General features: G+C 41.1%; 2 protein-coding genes across 4 annotated transcripts; both read right to left on the bottom strand.

The window, feature by feature from the left end:
• Nucleotides 1–2,809: 2,809 nt before the first annotated feature.
• On the bottom strand, nt 2,810–8,172 carry stap2a (signal transducing adaptor family member 2a). Its single transcript, XM_023288061.3, has 11 exons — nt 7,834–8,172; nt 6,935–7,006; nt 6,732–6,851; nt 6,600–6,656; nt 6,356–6,507; nt 6,141–6,272; nt 5,979–6,048; nt 4,763–4,865; nt 4,571–4,666; nt 4,366–4,494; nt 2,810–4,283 (listed from the first exon to the last, which is right to left on the bottom strand). The coding sequence occupies exons 1-11, from the start codon at nt 8,155–8,157 to the stop codon at nt 4,228–4,230; spliced, it is 1,311 nt and encodes a 436-aa protein (XP_023143829.2). The 5' UTR covers nt 8,158–8,172; the 3' UTR covers nt 2,810–4,227.
• A 175-nt stretch (nt 8,173–8,347) lies between these two features.
• Nucleotides 8,348–20,549, bottom strand: LOC111580351 (endophilin-A2-like). 3 transcript variants are annotated; one of them, XM_035956256.2, is made up of 9 exons: nt 20,361–20,549; nt 15,172–15,240; nt 14,811–15,027; nt 14,348–14,481; nt 14,000–14,158; nt 12,637–12,740; nt 12,060–12,193; nt 11,857–11,934; nt 8,348–11,053 (listed from the first exon to the last, which is right to left on the bottom strand). In XM_035956256.2, exons 1-9 carry the CDS (start codon nt 20,403–20,405, stop codon nt 10,866–10,868), a joined length of 1,128 nt encoding a protein of 375 aa, XP_035812149.1. In that variant the 5' UTR covers nt 20,406–20,549; the 3' UTR covers nt 8,348–10,865. The 3 variants fall into 3 exon arrangements, with proteins under 3 accessions (XP_035812149.1, XP_023143838.1, XP_023143839.1); XM_023288070.3 differs by having other exon boundaries at nt 11,878–11,934; nt 20,361–20,548; XM_023288071.3 differs by lacking the exon at nt 11,857–11,934 and having other exon boundaries at nt 20,361–20,548.
• Between the last annotated feature and the right edge of the window lie 195 nt (nt 20,550–20,744).

Raw genomic sequence — 20,744 nt, 5'->3', positions numbered from 1 at the left:
CTTGTAGGTTCCACCTCTCATGCAAGAGGCTTCTTCAGTTCTGGGAAAAGACCGTTACAGTTTATAGTCACTCCAGCTCACGTGGCTAATGGCCTGTTAATGACTTTACATACCTCGAAGTGTGAGTTGTAAAACAAGGTGGTCCAACAACAGCAGTCATGGTGATGGGGCATGCCAGTTAAACAAAGGATGTGAATCTGCCAAGTCTGGAGTGACTTAAAATGCCAAAAAGTTGGCAAACTCCAGGAATCGCTGCACTTCTTTTGAGTCTCAGGTACCCTCTTCTGTGGTTACTGGACAGGACAAGAGTGACAGGAACAGTCCTCTGGCTGACTTGGGTGAGACTTAATCCATTTAAGGACTTCACTTCCAGTGGAGACAACAGTGGTTCATTGGAGATTTGAAGCCATCTCACCAGGTTACAGTCAATGAAACTTACCTCTGCTCTGGAATCAACAAAATCCGTCACAGGGAGGGATTGATCCAGCAGAGGGAAGCAGAGAGATGCAGTCATTGGGGGCCTCCACAGAGGTTCAACACTCCAGTATTCCCCAGTTACTGGTTTGACAGTCCGTTTGCCAGTCTAGAAGAACAGTTGGAGATGTAATGGCCCAACTTGCCATAGTACAGACAAGCATCTGTGGACCTCCGGCGGTTCTCTTCTTGAAGAGTGAGCTTGGTTGGACTTAATTGCATGGACTGTCTCAGAATAGACGACAGGTGAAGTTGAGGAATGGCATGTGGAGGAGCAGATACCCTTGGACCTGGGTTATAGTCAAGACCCTCCCTCTTTTGCTAGTGTTCTCATTGGCAGTTATCCAGGGAGCTAACCATGGCTGTGAGTTGCTCTAGTCTGGACACGTCACCACAAGCATCCTTGAGAATCTCATTCAGTGATTCATATATAATGCCCCTTCAAGGCCTCATTGTTGCATCAGGACTCTGCAGCAAAGGTATGGTATTTAATGAGGAAAAAAAAAGACAAAAAGTTCTTCCTATCAGAGGTGAAGGCAGGGTATGAGTTCTGCCTCACTCTCCAAAACCACAGCTTCCCATTTTCTAGTTGTGCCTAAACTAATCAGATATGCTATGCAAATACAATCAGGAGTGTAAGTGAGGGGCTGCCTTTTGAACACAGAGAGACCTGAGTTAGGAAAGCCTGACGCAAGCCTAAGTCTACAGCATTTCTTTCTTGGACACACAAAAAAAAAAAAAACCTTCTCTACACCAGGGAACCAGGACAACATCAGCAACAGAAGTGGGTTGACTGGCCTGAAGGGGGTGAACTCTGGGAACAGACAAGAGTGGACAGTGAAGTTACTTGAGTGGCCAAGTCAGCTACTCTCAGTTAACACAGAAGCTTGGTTTAATTAAGAGTGATTATTTTCATTCAGATTATGAAGGAGTTGCTCATGTTGACTTAATACTCTGACTGGCAAGAGCCATGCTGAAAGGTGGGAGCTGGAATAGCACAGGTGTCACTGTATGCTGGGCTCACTGTGGCTGGACTATACGGTCACAGGAATTACCAAGACCCAGGCACAGAAACAATACAATTAAACAATAAGTTGTAGGACACAACTGACAGTTTTTACAGGGGTGTACAGAATGTGTCACTGAGTTGCTCACAGAAGTAAGGAACGAACCATAACAGGGTAATACCAGGCTTGGAAAGATAGGAAGGCAGCTAGAACACAATTAAAGGTTTAATACACAGGGACTATACACAAGTGGCACAAACAGTGGCATAAAAGCTACAACAAAATGACATTTGTCACCAAAACACGATGGCGGAAAACACTGCACAGCACTACGTTGTGTCTAACAACCATAAGTCCACACTACAGTTCAAACCAGGAATAGCACCAAGAACAACACACTATGGTATGCTATGCAAAAAAAGACACTTCACTGACAACTGGGAGAATGGTAGGGAGGAATGAGAACAGAGGAGATGGATGGAAGAGACTCAGTGAATCGAAGCGTGGGTCTTGAAGCTGCCTGTGGCACGGTGAATGGTACGGCTGCATCACAATCCAGGTGGAGATGGCTGAGATGATCAGCTCAAGGCAGGAGTCCACATGGAGAGTAGTGATGGAAAACTAGACATAGAAATGACTGGTTAGATCGAGGCAGAGTAACAACATATAATCATAAACAGAGACTGGCCTGAGTACACTCACTGAGTTAGGTACAAGGGTCCAGCATCAAATGTAGATCCGAGCCCTTCTTTTATGGAAGGAGAAGACAATGCGTAGGTGAACCACTACCCGCTGCAGGTGTCCCTGATCTGCTGATTACCCAACCAGAGTAAAACACCAACTCACCCCACTGATTAGGGAAGAGGGAACAGGAGGGGAAGTTGCCAGCCAAGCAGAGGTGGAGGACATGACGATATAAATCTAATGATTCACAGATGCCATTTTTAATTATCCATAGTTTATGAATTAATAAAAGTTACATGCAAATCAAAGATGACTGTGTAAAAGGCCCCTGATGATTTGAGATGAAATAACCCACGATGATCATTGCGAATGTCTGTGAGGTCATGGAAGGATCATTAAACTAAAACAATATAGAACAATAAAAATAGATTTTTGTGACATGTTTAATCTTTTCTTTTGTGTTTCTATTATTAATATTGTCTTGATGATAGATCATCTTAAAAACTGACTGGACTGATTGTAAAACATTCTCTCTAGTCATCATCTGACAGTAGTGATTTAGTCTGACATTCTTTAATTCCCTCATTCTCCTATTGGTACGGAGGACAACACGAAGCTATCAATTCACGACAAGGAACAAAAGATCCATGCAAAACAATTTAATGCCCTTAATATCTAACAAACACTGTCCTTCGATAGTGGTCAAGTAGACACAACACATCATGTACAAACATACGAGAAACTGGTCATTGTAAGAAGACAATTAAAAGTCAGTCGATCACAGTTTGACATTAATCAGTAAGGACTGGCCAGTTCACAGAAATGTTAAAAATGAGTTTCACATGTAGAAATACTTATTGTTGTTTAAGCACCTTCGGATCTGGAGTCAGTCGATTAAGGTAGAAATACATGATGTGAAATAATACTGCAGTAAAGCCAAAAGTCAGGGTCACTTGGTAACACAAATAGGGTTCATCTATGCAAAGTGTTTGGTACTTGTGCTGCTGAGGTTTCTGTTCCTTTAGTTGACAGCCGTTCCACTAGAGGGCAGCCTCACATAGACCGATTTTCTTGAGGAGGAACAGAAATCACCTGGAGTTTCCCGGCAGGTCTGAGTGCTGATGAGTCATAGCACCATTACAATACCACACACACACACACACACACACACACACACACACAAGTAGTATAGAATCAGGATACACTTCAAAATATGCACCAATAGTACAGTCAGAGGGGTAAAAGAGTTACAGTGTCATTGAATCAACAATACAGCAACGGTTGCTTTTCAATCACAATTTGCACTCAGAGTAGCAGGCAGAGGATTGTGCAGTTGTCAGTTTCCGGCCAGCTCCATTGTATTCATTTTTTTCCAGTCATGCTACATGTAATGAGGTGAAAGTGGAGAATTGCTGAGCTGAAGCTTGAGCATGCCTGGATTATCTGACTTTCAGGGCAGATAAAGTGACTCAGGTCTGAGTTTGTGGCTCTGGTGTTGATCCTGGCAGTCTGTGGTTTGTTTGTTCTCCAGTGTTGTAGCAGTAACATCAGCAGCTCAGCGTCCAGATGTGGGCTCAGACAGAAAAACATGAGGCTCAGCTGGTGGTCCGGTATGTGTCAGCGCTTCTCCAATAAGGTTTTGAGCAGTCACAGCATATTGATTCATAGTTCTTGTAGACTGTGTTTTGTTGAGTCTCTGTTTTTGCTTGGAGGCGGTTTGTAAACAGCTTTATGCAAGTGGACAAAGCACAAGTGGGTCATTTCCCCACCAAGGCAGGCAGCATTTTATGAGATTGCATGAATCTAATCCAGTGTTAACCAACCAGTGTTGCTCTTAAGGAACTAACCAGAGTCAGTTTACGCACATAAAGTCCAACAATCACATACTGAGACAAAAAGGATGAACCCAGGAGACTTTGTAGTTCCTTAAGAGAAAGCGGTGGTTTTGTAGTCCTTTGTCTTCCACTTAGAAGGCACAGGATGAGTACATAGCTGCAGTGAGAAGAGGTTTGGCACTGAAGATTGAGAATGCTGTGACAGGAAGTCCTTCCACATGAATGAGTCACTCCTGACTGGCTCGTCTTTTCTCGAGCTTCACTTTGAGCTCCTCATTGAGTGCTGTGGAGAGACAGTAGACAGACTTTGAGATTACACTTTGCCTGCTGCAGATGGTGAATATGCAGAAACATCATGTACTCACTCTGTGCGAGAGGGGAAGGAGAGAGGATGAGGCGTCTCATCGGGTTGGTGGGCGACGCCGGCACTGGTGAGGTCAGGATACGTCGGTCTGGAGCGGGGGACCTGGACAGGGGGCTCGTGGACCATCGATCTGCACCAGAATGAAAGCAGTGATGATTGATGCTGTCTGTGTCAGGCTGCATGCGGTTTATGCGACCGAGACAAACCTTGTTTTGGAGGCAGGGCAGGAGCTTTGGGCAGGGGGCTGGAAGGGGCAGTGTGAAGGATCCTCTCTCCGTTTTCATCATTGGCAGAAACGTATGCTGATGGCACAAATAAATGCAAACTGCTCAGCCTCATAGACTACTTGCAAAACAGAGGAAAACTAAAAAGTTTGTTAGTTGTGTCTGTTGTCTCACTGATATTCTCCTCGTAAGGCTCCTCCAGTAAGAAAGGCTGTAAAGTTCCTGCTGTCTTCTCTACCAGGGCATCAATGACCTCATGCAGCGTCGCACAGGGAATCTGTAAGACAAAACCTGTTTTATATGCCTCCTTCTGCTTGTTTGACACACCTCGCTACTCATTTTTGTCATTTTTATGTTGTGCATTTCTTTGTGAAATGATGTTTATAAGATCTTCTGTGTGCAGAGTTGTTGTCATATCCCCGAACATCCCTAAAACTTCAAAAATACCTTCACAAGATACATGAACATAGAGATATATTTGTTTTGACAAGTTGTCACTTCAGAAATGGGTTGTTATCTGACAGCAAACAACACAGACAGCTTTTCACAGCATCATATATTGGACTTCTCATCTAACATATCTGCGTTTTCTTTCCCTTCACTCGTCAACCTCATAATTGGGATGCACTGATTCAACATACAGGATCACTGTTGAGGCCAACATTATCAAACACCCTAGAGCGAAAAGTTTTTTTTTTTTTTAAACTTAATATGTTGTTTTTTATATCCTGAAAGACATATCACAAGCAAAATAAGCAGTCAACTTCGTGGCTAAGCATTTGTAATATGAAGCTGCATTGTACTGCACGGATCCAGATTTTTGTGGTTTTATAAATCACAAAAAAAGGAAACAATTCTGTCAATTTGAAGAAAGGGACTTTCCACATCACTATTCTTCAGAATCGGTTTTCCTTTGAAACACGTATGGCTAGATCACTCCAAAAACTTGACACTGTGTAGCATAGAGTAGTTTTACAGTGTTTAAGCAGATTTTCAGGTGAGCTGGTGTGAAGAGATTGATAGAGAGAGAGTCAGGGACTTTATAGGTCTATACATTCGAGAGGAAGTAACTGTAGTGTTACATCTAAGCCACTGTAAAGCAGAAGGGGATTGTTTTATTAGAATGAACACTTGTAAATATGTAATTTTGTTAAACAGCAATGAGTTTTTAGGGGTTTAATCCATGACTGGGGAGGGACTTTAAGCATATTGGACAAGTGGCCATTTAAAAGTAGGAAAATACAGAGCATCAGTATCATGTAAAATCTTTAGGACAAGGTTTCTTCTACAAAAACAGTCATGAACAAGTCAATTATACTATGACATATTCTCTAAATTCATCCTATGAATTGTGATAACATCGGATGTGTAATTAATATTAGGCACTTACAGGATTTTCCACGTCAATGACATAACCACCCTGGTCCCTCTGAGTGACTCTGTAATGTCTGAACACTGACCTGGAGGAAACAGACAGCATACAACACGTTAACACAACGTGGTGTACATGGTTTTTGTAATCGTGGGTTCCAGATGTTCAGCAGGTGTTTACCCATTGAGGTCCTGTCTGGTAGTGACAGCCAGCGAACATCCGTCTCTGCCTGGACGGAGCAACATGTTACCACAGTCTGGGTGTCTCTCTAAGAGGACTTCTGCCTCCGTTCGGGACACCGGACGAAAACACCTGCAGGTCAGACACTCCATATTACAACAAAGCACTAAAGGTACTGCATCTACAGTGCATCTTCTCAGTGCAGGAGAACTCACGCTGGGATCTCTCCTACTAAAGGAACAGAGAGAGGTGAAGGAGGAGCTCGAGCAGGATTGCGAGATCTCCGTCTTGATCTTTCTTTGTCCACCACCTCCTTTAGCATCTGTAGCTGCCCTGGCAGCAGCGTGAGACATGATGGTACATTCAGCTGTGATCCGAATAGAAAGAAAGTATTTATTAGACAGAGCAACAGAGAGAGGCTGGTACAGGGATGCAGGTGTGCAAAAGATTAATATTTACATCGATAACAGAGTAGAGGAAACCTTTCCACAGCTCCCGTGATTCTAAGTTGGGTGCCTGGAAAGAAGACAGCACTTTTACTACTTTGAAGTGTGTTTATTTGTGTTTGTGTGTCTGAGTTGAGTTGCATACTGTGAGCTTGGTCTCCCCATCCTTCATGCGGAGGATGAGTCTGGCCGCCTCCAGGTTTCTGTCTCGGCTGCAGTCATCCTTCAGGGACACGAACCCACTGAGGTCCAGCTTCTCCACATACTGCACACACACACACGATAATCTATCAGCACACCACAATGCACAAAAATTACGATGAGGAAGGTGCACAGTCTGGAACTTACATGAGTGTCCTTTGCGTTGTTGAAGAAATATAAAGAGTTCCCACACAGACAGGTCCACAGCCGCTTGGATGCCTGTCACATAAAGACGGAAATAAGCAAAAGTGGAAAAATGGGATGAGCCGCTGTGACAACAACAGAGCTGTTTTTCACATCTGTGCTAATGATTTTTCCCTTTTTATCACCCCCACATTTCCTGTCCCAAGAGATGGACGGTGAGTGAGGCCCAGCTGCTGTCAATCTGTGACCACGGATCACTGCAATACCCTGCACCTGAGCCAGGCTCACATTACATGTCCGTGTTGCATTAAAATGAGCCTAATGAGAGGCGGGTGGGCCTGAGGGGGGAAGAGTGGGTGTCCCATCCTTTATTCATCACCTCACTGAGAAATAATACCAACAAGAAAAAATATCCTTGAGCAGTATTGCCAATTCCACTGTGTGCAACTTTTGTATCCAGATCTTGGATCTTAATGCACTTCAGGGATGAGATTGTCGCAACAGCGTGTCAAAATAAGAGTCAGGACTTGGCAGGGATTTGCTATGAAGACAAGGGACACAACCACATATCGCTCATGAGATGTAATGACATGCAGCGTTTTGACAGCAATCGAGATCATTCGATTAACACGTTGTGATTAGTTCAGAAATTGTTGCATGTTTTGGCTTTCTTGCCAACCCGGAGTTAACCGCTATGTGGGGAAAAACAATCCCAGCAGCAGCTCCAGTATAGTTCGCCTCGCCCATTCTAGCACAATAAGGAAGTTGACAGCTCCCCGGGAATGGAGGATCAGCCGGTGTGGGGTACAAACACACACATCCATGCACTCACACTGACCACCACTACCTACGGCACGCACAGGAACAACATGGCACTCTCGGTGAGCAGCGGCCGAGCCTACCTTTTCTTTCGGTCCTCGCTTCTCCAGGTATCCCTCATAGTAGCAGGGCGGGAGCTGCGCCCGGTGTCCCCCCGCTCCGGAGCGCTGCCTGACGGGTGCAGCCGCCATGAGTGTCGCTGGCTGGGCACCGATCGAGGACAAAGGGGCGCTGAGTAATTCGGGGACTGACACGCCTTCCCCGATGAGATAGTGCTGTGGCAGTAATCCAACAGCTGGCTGATGAAGCTGCTGTGTCTGCGGGTCATGCAGACGGCTGGTTGTGCAGATTAAAACATTTGATGGTTTGAGGGGGTAGATGATGTCCAAAGTACGTTCATTGAGCATAAATGTGCAAATGTCAATAAGTGGATTTGCATAAAAAAAATCAGGTAGGCTGTAAGTAAAAGGAGATTATCTAAATCTTTTGTGCTAATTTCTTTATCCCTACAAATATTGTATGATTAAATAGTTTCAACAAGAAAAATAATTAAACATTATTTTATAAGAAACAATTATTTTCAAAGACACACAAGGGGACAAATTACTTAGCATTTATTTGAATAAACAAATGAATAGCATACATTCATACACAATAATAAACATACAATACACAAGATTACATTTAGTACAGAGGTAATCCATACATCCTAAAGATAATCCAGGATAATCCCACTTCTAGTGTCCCCATAACGTCACAGTTACAAAAACAAGACATTGCATAAGACTAAAGCTGTACTGAAGACACATGCAAAGAAGTTCCTTTTTCTTTATACACAGAAAACTCCATTAAGATTGTGCATAATGAAATAAAGCTTTAAGGCTGTTAATACTTCATTCATCAATATTGCAAAGTTCAGGCACTGGGTTTAGTGTTGAAGATGTCAGCTGCAGCATTCAGACTATTTCAGCTGTGACAGCAGCAGCCCACAAAAATTGATCTTAGCCCTTTGTTCCACATTATTCATCAATAATATGCAAGCTAAAAACGGCTCATCCTGAGCATCTGACCCTTCTTCGCTCATAAACTGAGGGCCTTTGATTTAGTGTAATGAGGCATGTAAACCTGCACCTGAACCACATATATTACTCAGCACAGTCGAACCCCGTCGGCCCTAAACATACCATGAATAACAGAGGAGACATCAGAACATAACATTAAGAGGCACATACTATGATAGCAATGAGGGTATTATTCCAAGTATAGACCAGGAGACTGAGGTCCAGAGGCACCATGGGCTTGGGATAGGGGCAGATAATGAGAAAGGGGGTAGGAGTACAGGGGCAGGTGGTGAATAAAGACTAGTGGGGGAGGGCATAATCCACTGCTGTGTGCCCTTCCATTCTGAAAAGACCTGTCTGTTCCACTCCCAGTCTAAATGGAGATGGGAGAGATGAGTGGAGCTGGGGGCGGTCTAACAAGGGGATCATGACAAGAGGAGAAAGTTGGCATTTTAGTGAACAGCACAAACCCTGACAGGTCATAGTTTGCTTGTAAAAGGCTTAATTGGAACTGAAACCAGCCTTTGTGTACAGACCTTCCTCATTATTTGTAAATTGAGTATACAATAACTGGGAAATTGCGTTTTCTATCAGGTCTGATACACAGTTTCAGGCTGAAAAGAGACGCAGGTACAAAAACACCAAACACACTTCAGATTAATTTCCATGCTTCCAATTATAGGCTGGAGTACTAAAGCCAAGCTTACCCCAGCACCGAGGGGGAAAACATATCACAGAGAAAATTCATGGACAAACAGTTCAATAAAAGACCTCGAAATATTGTGAGTGACACTGCCAGCAGTATCAATAGAGCCTGAGAAAACAGAGAAACTAAAGGACATACAGGTTTTGCTTTGGTGTCACGCTGCACAATATTAGAGGTGGGAGGAGATAATGATTGCATCGGACCATCTCAACTATTTTACTGAATTTCACACATCAGTCTGTATGAAATACATCTGATGACAATAAACAGCCTTATGCAATTTGGGAATAAGGGCAACTTTTCTTTGGCATCAGTGCTTAGAAACATTATGGTGGAGTGCTTTAAAAAACAATTGAAGAGGTGTAGGTGAATAAGCTCACTGATGGCTTCTTAATTAGTGAGATAAATATAAGAATATAAGGAGTGCATTTATGGATCCATCGTGTTTTTAAAAACTGACATCTAAAACTTTCTGCTAATGCTAAAATGTCTGCAAAAACTGCAGTTACAGAACAGCTACAAACAGTAGTGAGTTGTTGTCTAGTGACTCACTCCAGATAGTTTTTTTTTAATGTTTATATATTTGAAAACATATCAGGACAAACGACCCAGCATGGATTTGGTGAGAGATAACCAAAAGAAATCGTATGACGTGTCACTCAAATAAACAGCTAAGAATAATCCTTAGCACCACCAGATGGCAGTGGAGAATAGTGTCAAAGATTGACAAAAGGCATCCAGTCGTCCATGTTGACTCTTACAAGTCCATGACGACAACAGCATTAAAGCCGGAAGGTAGCGTTTAAAGATAGGAGTGTAGAAAAGAGTGCTTAGAGGTATACTTGCATATACATGCATGTGTGTAGTACCTATATGAACAATACACATAACAAAAGATGTTGTTTTCTAAATATAAAATATGAAAAAAAATAAAGTTAGTAGCACTTCTTAGCATTTGTGGGTACTGCTGCACGAGGCTTTACAGATGCCATTCTCTCCTGGTCTGTTTCCTTCTGTCCTGGTGATAGAGGTGTAGTGTACAAAGTGCATAGGTGCAATAGACAATGATTATAAAGACCCAGGATATGATAAATGCACCCAAACATCATGCCATCATTTTACTGATGGAACAGCCCTCGGTTCTTAATGTTTTTACAAGTCCATTAAATCTTGACAGAACGAAAAAAGTATGTCCCCTTTACTCAAATAATCCTTACATACAAACAATTTGGTCACTGTCTTGAGATGTTTACCCTTTAATTACAATAAAGAAAAAATATATTTTGGTAATTGAATTGATAAGCTATCCTCTATCCTCCCCTTTCATTCCCCTCTTGCCTTGCTGTTTTCAGTGTGGCAGAGGCACCACCACTTCGACATAGTTGTTGGGGAAGTATCCTGATTTTCCACGAAGGCTTCCTTCAAACCAGTTCTCATCAATGTAACTGACCAAGGTGATGATGTCACCCTCGTGGAAGCCCAGCTCTCCATCATTCTCTGGCTCAAAGTCATACAGAGCTTTACAGCATGGCTCGCCTGCAGAGACACACACAGAAGTAGACATGCAAGAAGAGAGAAAGAAAAAATACAGTCATACCATGAACAGAATTATTATTATTATTTTTTTTTTTTTTTTTTTTTTTTTTAACAAATTCCACCAAGCAAGGTTAGTATATTCTCCTTTAAAATGTTTCATTTCAGGATCTTTTCCAGTAGGACTCTGGAACCGACTGACCTAAGTTAATAGAACAGAAAATATTGAAAGGTATAATTTATGAGTTAGTCATCAGCAAGCTGATGGAGACTCCTTCTGGAGCTCAAGATTGAAATCTTTGTACTGACGCTACATCACAAAATCAATGAATTCCAACCATCATGTAGAGGAAATAAATGTGAAATGTTTTGGTTTAAAATATTCACTTTTTGTCAATATTTTTCATTTTCATTTTTTGCATTTGTATCCTCTTGTGTTTGACTATTGCAATGAATGACCTACAATTAAACCCCTGAATATACCGTCATCAATCTTGAGGTTCAGAAGTTTGAGAAGTCGGTGAATAGGCTGTCAGATGCATACAAATGAGCCAAACCATGACAATGCAGGTGAAAACTGATGATACTTTATATCTGCAGCCTTGGTCAGACAGAGTTATATTCCCACTGACAAGCACTGTTGTTTTCTGTCCTGACAGACCGGACACAGTGGACCCAACAAACACCATTCAGGAATGTTAGTTAAATACTTTACAACCGCACAGCCATGCGTACACCTCTCTGTCCCACAGATGTGCAACAGGCTGAATAAAAGTAGTGAAATTTGTTCCAAGTAAGTGACACGCCATCTTCATCTGTCCACTCACGCGATCTGCTCTTGATGGAGGTTCTTTGGAAGGATGCACCTGGATATTGTGCTGGGGCTGGTTAATGTTGCAGAAGGAAAGACACATCAGTCATAAGAATGAGACAAACTTGCACACATGCCTTCTTGGGACAAGGCCTTGCACACACACATACACACAGCTCAGATACAAAATAAGCTTACCAGGAGAGTAAGCTGGAGGGCTTGAAGCAGCTGGGGAGTATCCGCCGTTTGAATGTTCCACCTCTGCAAAGTCAAAGGCTGGTCGGGGTTTGGGTGTGTATTCACGCCTTGGACGCGACTGAGCATCATTCACCCTGCACGCAATCAAAATCAAAAACGTTACCTCTCTGAGCTCAAGTGAGAGATCTACCAATACAAATACAGGCAGGACAAACAAAGAGTCAGTTAATTTTCTTGGAGGCTATAATCCAATTACTAGAACCAGAATTAGATTTTCAAAAGCAAAATGTATCTGCATTAATTTGTCATTCCAAAAGTAAAATCAACATTTTATTTCCAAAATGGAGGGAAATCAAACTTAACTATCTGTACCCACAAAACCAAAGTGAGAAAATATCAATGTAGTGTTATATACATGAGTAAAAATAAGTGATTTGTGCTCCCTATCAGCTGATGCTTGACAAGTACTACTTGTAATCAGATGGGTATGACTGAATCATCCTTCGTCACAAGCCAGAGGACGCCGCCTCAACATTCAAAAGGCATGCCATCTTCCACAAATAGCCACAGAGCTGACCTTTCTCTCAGTTTGTCAGAAAGCTCCTCCAGGATTTGTGAGGCCTGTCTGTGGTACTGCAGCAGAGACTCCACAAAGGAAGACAGCTGACTCACCTGCTCCACCTACATGAGCACGAACAGAAGAACTATTTCAGAATTAGACCAAACACAGAAACAGCTCTCAGCCTACAATAAACAAACCCCTTCCTCTTTCACTGTTGGCATTCTCCTCTCTCATCAGCCCCATTTGTGTATTATTATGTCAGAAATCACAATGCCTTTCTTTTCAGAAAGCTTTGAGGCCCCTCATTTGCACATGCAAACAAGAAATACAGACTTAACAGGTTTGACAAGCTCACTCTACTGAAAGTCACTGTGGAAAAATACATGGCAGTTACAATGTCAGCTGACGCACTGTGACCTTAAAGACACATGTCATGCTGACTGAGGAGCTGTGGGCTAAAAGCAACGTGGATTTCCAAAGTATGTAGTCAAATTCAGACTATCAAATAATAAAGGCAATAAAGTTAGTTTGGCAACTACGTTCTGTATAGTTCTGAAGTTATCTGGAGTTTTCTAATTTGCCCCTTTAGTTTAGTGTGCAGCACTACATAATGTCAATTTATCCATCTCCTGCAGTCATTAATTGCTTTATTAAATCACAATATGCATCAGATTGCATTAAATACATTGATTCTCTTTATAAACTGATGATACAGAACCTATATGTCTAACTCTTGTCTCGCAGATGTCATGGCGACCATAAGATTTTCACAGACAAATCTTAAATTATGTGATAGTAAAGCAATGTTATATTTGGTACAGATTAAATCAGGTGGCTCTTTTCTAAAAAAAAAAAAAAAAAAAAAATACTATTTTAAAGGTTTGAAATCTTTTTAAAGCCTATTATAGTTGACTTTATTGTGCATAATTATGCTGCCATAGAACATATTGATGTCACTCAGTTGCTAGATTAACCAGTAGTTAAAATGACAAGTTAATGCATCACTAACAGGAGCATATCACCAGTAATAATATATGTCATCTCATTCATTTTGCATGCTGCTTGTTGTATATATCCCCCTTGTGGAATAATGACAGTCTCACTAGCACTACTGCAAATGCACAATTTAAGCACATACAATTCTGCCACAAGGTACTCATTCGAATTATGCGAAAAACACGCTTCAGGTTCTCAAACAAGGTCATAAACATTACATCACAGAATATTTCAGTGACATCAGTCTCCTTGGTATTAATCACAGGTTTACCAACAGATTCCGATCTAAGGCAGGTAAACTGATACATACTTTTAACTTGACACATTACGAAAACAAGTCCAGCCTACAAAGTAAACCAAGTTTAGACTACCAGTAACTCACATCTGTTTCCAGCAGGTTATGCATGGAGCTCTCAGCCAGCTCTTTGGACTCGTGGAACTTCTCCAGGGCCTGCCTGATTTCTTCATCTTGGATTTTACCTTGACGCTTCTTTTTATAGTCATAGTCCAGACGACGGCCCTCCAACTTCTTCAGGTGGTGCTGAGTGTGAATATCAGAGCATTTTCAGTTCAGATCGTGACTGTTAGGAGAAATTTTCTGAGCCACTAGTGTGATTCAAACAGATGTATGCAATTGTTGGACATCTGAACTGAAAATACATTTTTCATACTCCTGTAGCTGACACACAGACTGCAGAGATCATACTGAATTCTATCTCTTTGATTCTACCTGAATGTCTTTGATGTCCTTCTCAGCAACTGCCTGTAGTGGGTCAATAAAGTTCTGCTTCACATCAATATCCAAAGAGTCCTTGACCTCGGCCATCCTCTTCATTGACTCTCCTATGTCTACTAGAGCCCCACCTGCAGAACACACACACACACACACACACACACACACACACACACACACACACACACACACACACACACACACACACACACACACACACACACACACACACACACACACACACACACACACACACACACAGAGACACCAAATACTAACATTAGGGGATGTAGGAAATTGTAATATTACTAATAATAATAATCATATGTTTACTTAGGAAAATTAGAACACACAAAAATACAAGTAGAGTTACAGAGTACCCCTTTGTCCAGAAGTATACAAGATTAGGTGCATATCTCTTCCACTGTGTATCTCATCTAACTAACTCTGTTGTTCTTACCAAAGTTGTTGTCCTCGCCCATCTCTCTTCCATATTTAGTCATACACTCCCCAAGGAGACCCTCGGGCTGGGGGTAACCTGGACTCTTCACCTGCCCACGGATTTTGGACACAGTGTTGAGCATGGAAAGCTTAGCTCTTGTTGCTGGGTTGGGCTGGAGGTACTCCGATGTCTTATTGATGACTTCCACAACTGCTTTGCTGGTAACATCTGCTCTCTGGCGGCACAGGTTAGGAGATAGTAACTGATAACTGTGCACATATGCAAAGTTGTATGTTTGAGGTGGGTCAGAGGGGACATTATTTCACAACACAAGATATTGCTACTCCACACATGAACTGTGTTGAAATATATGATGTACCCTTTCTAGGTCTTTAAAATCTTCATCCAGTTTGGTTCCCTCTGCGCCTCCGACTTTCTCACTCACCATCTGTGAACACAGAGCAAACAGAGCAATGACACTGACTGAAGTCAGTATGTTTACTGATATTCATGAAGGATTACTTATAAAACTGTAATTTGTGGAGCATACTAACAGACTTGACATTCTATGTGCGTCATTTTTATGGAAAAACACAGAAACAAAAAAATTGTTTGTGGAAATTTATATTGATATCATTGTAAATATTTCTGAAAACTGTCTCCCGTTTTCCATTTACAGTTGCATGAAAGGCACTGGGCAAAATACATGCTTTTAGAGCACGACAAATTCTGTCTCATCAAAACGTGTGGTAACAGTCAACAAACAGGCTCCTCTAAACAACTGACAGGGGAGCTGAAAATTAAGACAACTGGTGGCGAGCACAGATACAAAATAATTTTTCACTGTTCTACATGTGAGAGCTTTGAATCACACTATTTTCACAGTGGGAAGCACTATGTGAAATAAAACAGTTGCAGTTGTAAGCTGTCCTATAAGCCAAAGGTGGGTTACTAAGTACTGACTTAGGAGGATGCTTAAACCTTTGCACATGCCATTATTACGTTTTCTTTTTTCCACGTGATTTTAACTTCATGTACAAGTTATAGAACTGACATGGGATCAGAGGCTTGCTAAAGGCTTAATGGAGGGAACACGTTGTCAGATGGCCTGTGCTAGACCTGTAAAAAAAAAAATTCCTGCTGTCTGTTTCCAAACTTTAATGGATATTTATGTCCTGCCATTTGGTTTTTGGTTTGACACAATTCTGAGATTCCAAGACATGCCCATCTTTTCCATGAGGGGGGAAACCTCGACTCTGTTTGAGGGACAGAGTTCTGCAAACTAGACTTTCCTCTGGACTGAGTCTTGATTCCATTAGGAATTATACCAAAAGATTTTCCTTTTTCCATAAGGTCAGCACACACACTGCAGTTTCCTACACTACAACCACATCCACGGATAATTTCACTAAACACAGATGCTAGCTTCATCTTTCTCTCACTCAGTTGGCTGGCAGGACAACCAAACAGAGACTCATTGTGTGTGCATTCTCATTTGTTTCAACTCGGTGCAGCTGTCAGCGCCACACGGCACATAAAACTGTATGACCAGATGGATCAATCAATCTCTCCAGTTTATGTAACGGACAGGCCTGGCAACATTCCTTTGTATGTAACACTCAGTGGCTCTGGAACTGCCCCGAGGACTCTTTTCCAACTGGTTCACAGCATTTAACTCAGCTCTGCGTGCTCCCTAATTAAGAAGCTGCAATCATTGAATCTCTTGGTGCCAGATGTGAAGCTATGGCAAGCACACTGGCAAGAAAAAACAGGAAAATTCTTTGGACTCTTTGCCTGTTTCACTGCATTAATTTGTAATGAAAATGTGACCTCGACTTGAGCCAAATCACAAGTACAGGCAAACACAGTAAGTTTCATGCTAATAATACAAAACTATCTTTCATACCTTTATTGAACAAACCCAGTTGAACATTTCCAGAGCTGATGGAAAAAGTGCCAGTTGGGTTTAATAGTCAGAAATTCTTTCACTGAAATAGCCTCAAATATATGTTTTTGGAAGGTGCAAATCAGACCTGTACTATGTTCAGAAGGTATTTTGGACCATTCCTGCTTACTTCACTAGTAAGCCATTTTCCTCAAAAACATCTGGCACGAATGGCATTCCACAGTATCTGTATTGGTTCAACGTCTGGACTCTGACTAGACCATTTTCTTAGTTTGAATCTATCCTGAGCAGACAGCCACCCTGACATTATCCTGTAAGACACTTTGATACATTTGGTAAAAACGTTCTTCAGGCTCAGATTCAGCAAAGCCATGCCCTTTCTATAACATATATACTCCTGTTTATCCCAAAACAATTCAACCTGCAGTGATGCTTTATTAGAGAGAAGCGCCTTCCTCTGAGCAACTCTCCACGATGTAGCGTAAATTCATGAATAGAGATGTTAATCAGCTCTAGTGATGCCTTCGACAAATTAGCTATTACTCTAGATTTTATTTATTTTTTGAAATCTCGCCAAGTTTTTACCTCAGTGCCCACTTCTAAGAACAGTGGCCATAGCATGGTTGCCAAGTGCCTGCTCATAGGGAATCTTTGGATTTGTTCAGATTTCCATATATAATTTTGTAATGTCTTAACCTTTTTCTATAAATTAGTCGGGTAATTTGGCATAGTATATAATATTGTAGAATCTTAACCTTAATACTTAAGTCCATCAGGTTAATTTGTATTATAACACTATAGAGTCCTAACCTTAATATTCAAATCAGGCAGGAAAATTTATAAAATGAATACTATTGTTGGGTCTTAACTTTTAAATTTAGACTTGTTGATAAATTTGTAACAGTCTAATTTTTCTACTGGAAAGCACTTTGGCAGAACTTCTGTGGTTTTAAATGAACAATATAAATAACATGGACTTGACTAGTACTAAATCATTTCCATTTATTTGACTTTATGTTAATTAATTAACACTTTACCTCTTTGAGATTCTTCTGTAACCATTCGCAGCAAAACAAGCAAGCAAAACAGTAATGCTTGATTGTAATACTTCTGAGATTTCTTGTTTGCGAGGCATGACTCACATCACATTTAAGGCCATCCACAACCTTGCCGCTCCTCTACCCGCTCTCTCGGTACAATGAACGGTACAATGATCAGCGTGTTATTTAAAATAAATTGTGTCTATACATGACTGTAAGTTAGGTGAAGATCTGACCACATAAGAAGACAAATTTATACAGAGCAGATAATTGGGGTTTGGTTAATTTACTTTGTTGCCAGTGAAGCTGTGTGAAATCCAAACAAGCTTGACGTATCCTATCTAGCATCATAGTTATCAAACAAGCTTTTCGTCCACTGTGACTAATAAACATGTCTATCCTCGTAAAGCCAGGTTATGTATTCTATGTGGAAAAACGTTTTAGTTAGATAAAATTCAGCTCTAAGTAATTTAGAACTATTACATTTAAAATGCTGAAAACAAAATTTAAATAGGAAGAGATCAAAGATGTAACATGATAAACACTAGGTGCTCAACGGAAACACTACATGTATATTTAGCAGCTTCCTGACCATAGTTATTCTCTTTAATCATTAATTCAACCAAGTATATATTTACGGCAGTAAGACAGACCCTGTTAGGCAACTAACACAACTGATTACACTCCTTCTCCACCCCATCTATTTCATTCCAAGCCTGAATCACAAGTTGCCAGGCATGACGAGTGCTAATAAAGGGGAAGCTATTCAATATATGTCCTACAGCTTTATGGTTACACTGTATGTCCCAACAGTTAATCCTCCGGCAATGGCAGTTTGTCAGAGCCACTGTACTGTGGCAACGACAACCCACCTGCACTGCTCAGGTTTTGCGAGAGCCTATTTGGAATACATGATTTCTGTGCACTCAGCCTTGGACTGTTATGATTGCTGCATTGCCACCTCACTGACTAAACCTGTGTCGTCTAAGAGCTGGAAGCTGGTTTGGGCAGAGTATTCACATAATTAGGATTCCAATACACACTCACTGAGAAAGAAGCCACCACTTGCATGTCACAGAATGCCAAGGCAAAGCAAGGACCTGTTGCAAGGATGACGTCCTCAAAGCATTGGTCACCAGTTTTGCGGGCCATGACTTGTTGAGTGTCACGTTTGTGGTGTCGGCTTTAACTGCCTTAAAACTATGTAGTTTAATTTCTTTCCTGACAGGGATGAGCGCTACTTTTACAATGAAAGCATCACATAAACCTGGCTCAATAAGTCCAGGATTTTTTAAAGCAGAAAACATAGGGCTGTGACACTGATGCATAAACAACTGTGAAAGTGTGCACACAATCAATGAAAAACGTCAGACATTTTCACAACTTGGCACAAAATCCCTTCCATTTATTTAAATATTTGACTTGCTTCTATGAACTTCCAAGTCAATCTGGTGTCTATGTTAATTTGAGCATTAAGTTTTTCATGCATACTATAATGACAGCGCAAAATGGAAACTTAAATTAAATTTCAACATGGCAAGTTAAACAATGGAAACAGTTTTGCCAAAGCTGAAAACAAGACACTGCTTTACAATGTATATAATAGCAAATCATCTAAGTGCCTGCTTGATATTATAGATCCTTGTTGAAGACAAATAACTGGCATTGAATCCTGACTTTTCCTTAATGAGTTAGAATACACAGGAGTGGAAATATATTCATTAATTTACACACAAACACCTTTACAACATAACCATGTCGTGACATTATCTAGTGAAATCAAGATGCTCACATTTCATTTCAAGGCTATAATTGGAAACACAGGAGATACCGAGTTTGGTATCGACATAACACATTAGGTAATTTGTTTTTCTGTTACATTGTTTTAAAAACATTGTGCAATCCAACAAGCTTAAGTTAATAAACATGAACATTATTTGTTAACCACGCTCGAGTCAGCAACAATACTGCTCCAGAAATACAACAACAAAAGAACAAAACTGAACACCAACCATAAACACACAACATATTCATTACACCAGACACTCATCCGACCAATGCCTGACTTCTGTGTCCGTCAGAGGCAACGGAAACTTCGGACAGGTAACGCTGATCGTGTACTTTGGCACATACACGCACTAATACAAGATAAGTGTTTGGTCGAAAGTTGACTGCAAACTCAGAACAATAAACCAACTGACGACTGATTCAAACCTGTAAGTAAAAGTAACGTAAAGTGCTTGAATACAAAACGCTAGAGCAAAGAAATACTATGTAAACAGCCAATTTTAACGTTAATTAGGTTAGCTATGTAGCTAAAACGCTGCGTTGCTAAGTTAGATTAGCATTAGCTAACTTATCGTTAAGGGTTAACTTTGACGTTACCCATGAGCGACAACACTTTGACAGTTGTTGAAGTGTTTATTAGCAGCATAAATGGTTGTATACAGCAAGTTAAAGCGTTTCAAAAAGCTGCTTAGTCAATAATTGTTTATCGTCCACCGTGACATTTTCCACTGTGAGTAACCAGCTAGCTTGAAGCTAACGCAGTAAAAGTAACGACAATGTTAGCTGGTTAGCTAAGAGACTGGCTCGTGTTGAAAAAAAGAGTCGTGCGTTTACCTGACTAGCTTTGTAAAATTGCTTCTTAAATCCTGTGATGGACATCTTGCACCGTCAGAGCTGCCACCTGGACCTCTTTAGGGGGAAAACGTGTGGAAAATAGTTGCGTTGAGCTCACAGCACATACAGGAATCGAGCAACACGTCTCCAAACTTTGCACTGTGGATGAGAAACTTGCTAGGCAACCACAATTTCCTGGCCTGAACTGAATGTGGGAGGCTCCTTCCTGCTGGATAAAGTGGGTCAAAACCTGACTGTATGAAACCTTGAACTGTACAGAAACCATAGACTGCACAGAAACCATAGACTGTATTAAAAAACAACAACAATCCTAGACTGTATATCATAGACACACACAACATGAAACCAAACATCCTCCTTCTC

This window comes from Amphiprion ocellaris, chromosome 10 (genome assembly GCF_022539595.1).
Source record: "Amphiprion ocellaris isolate individual 3 ecotype Okinawa chromosome 10, ASM2253959v1, whole genome shotgun sequence".
Lineage (NCBI taxonomy): Eukaryota > Metazoa > Chordata > Actinopteri > Pomacentridae > Amphiprion > Amphiprion ocellaris.
This window is presented reverse-complemented; position numbering and strand designations above follow the sequence as displayed.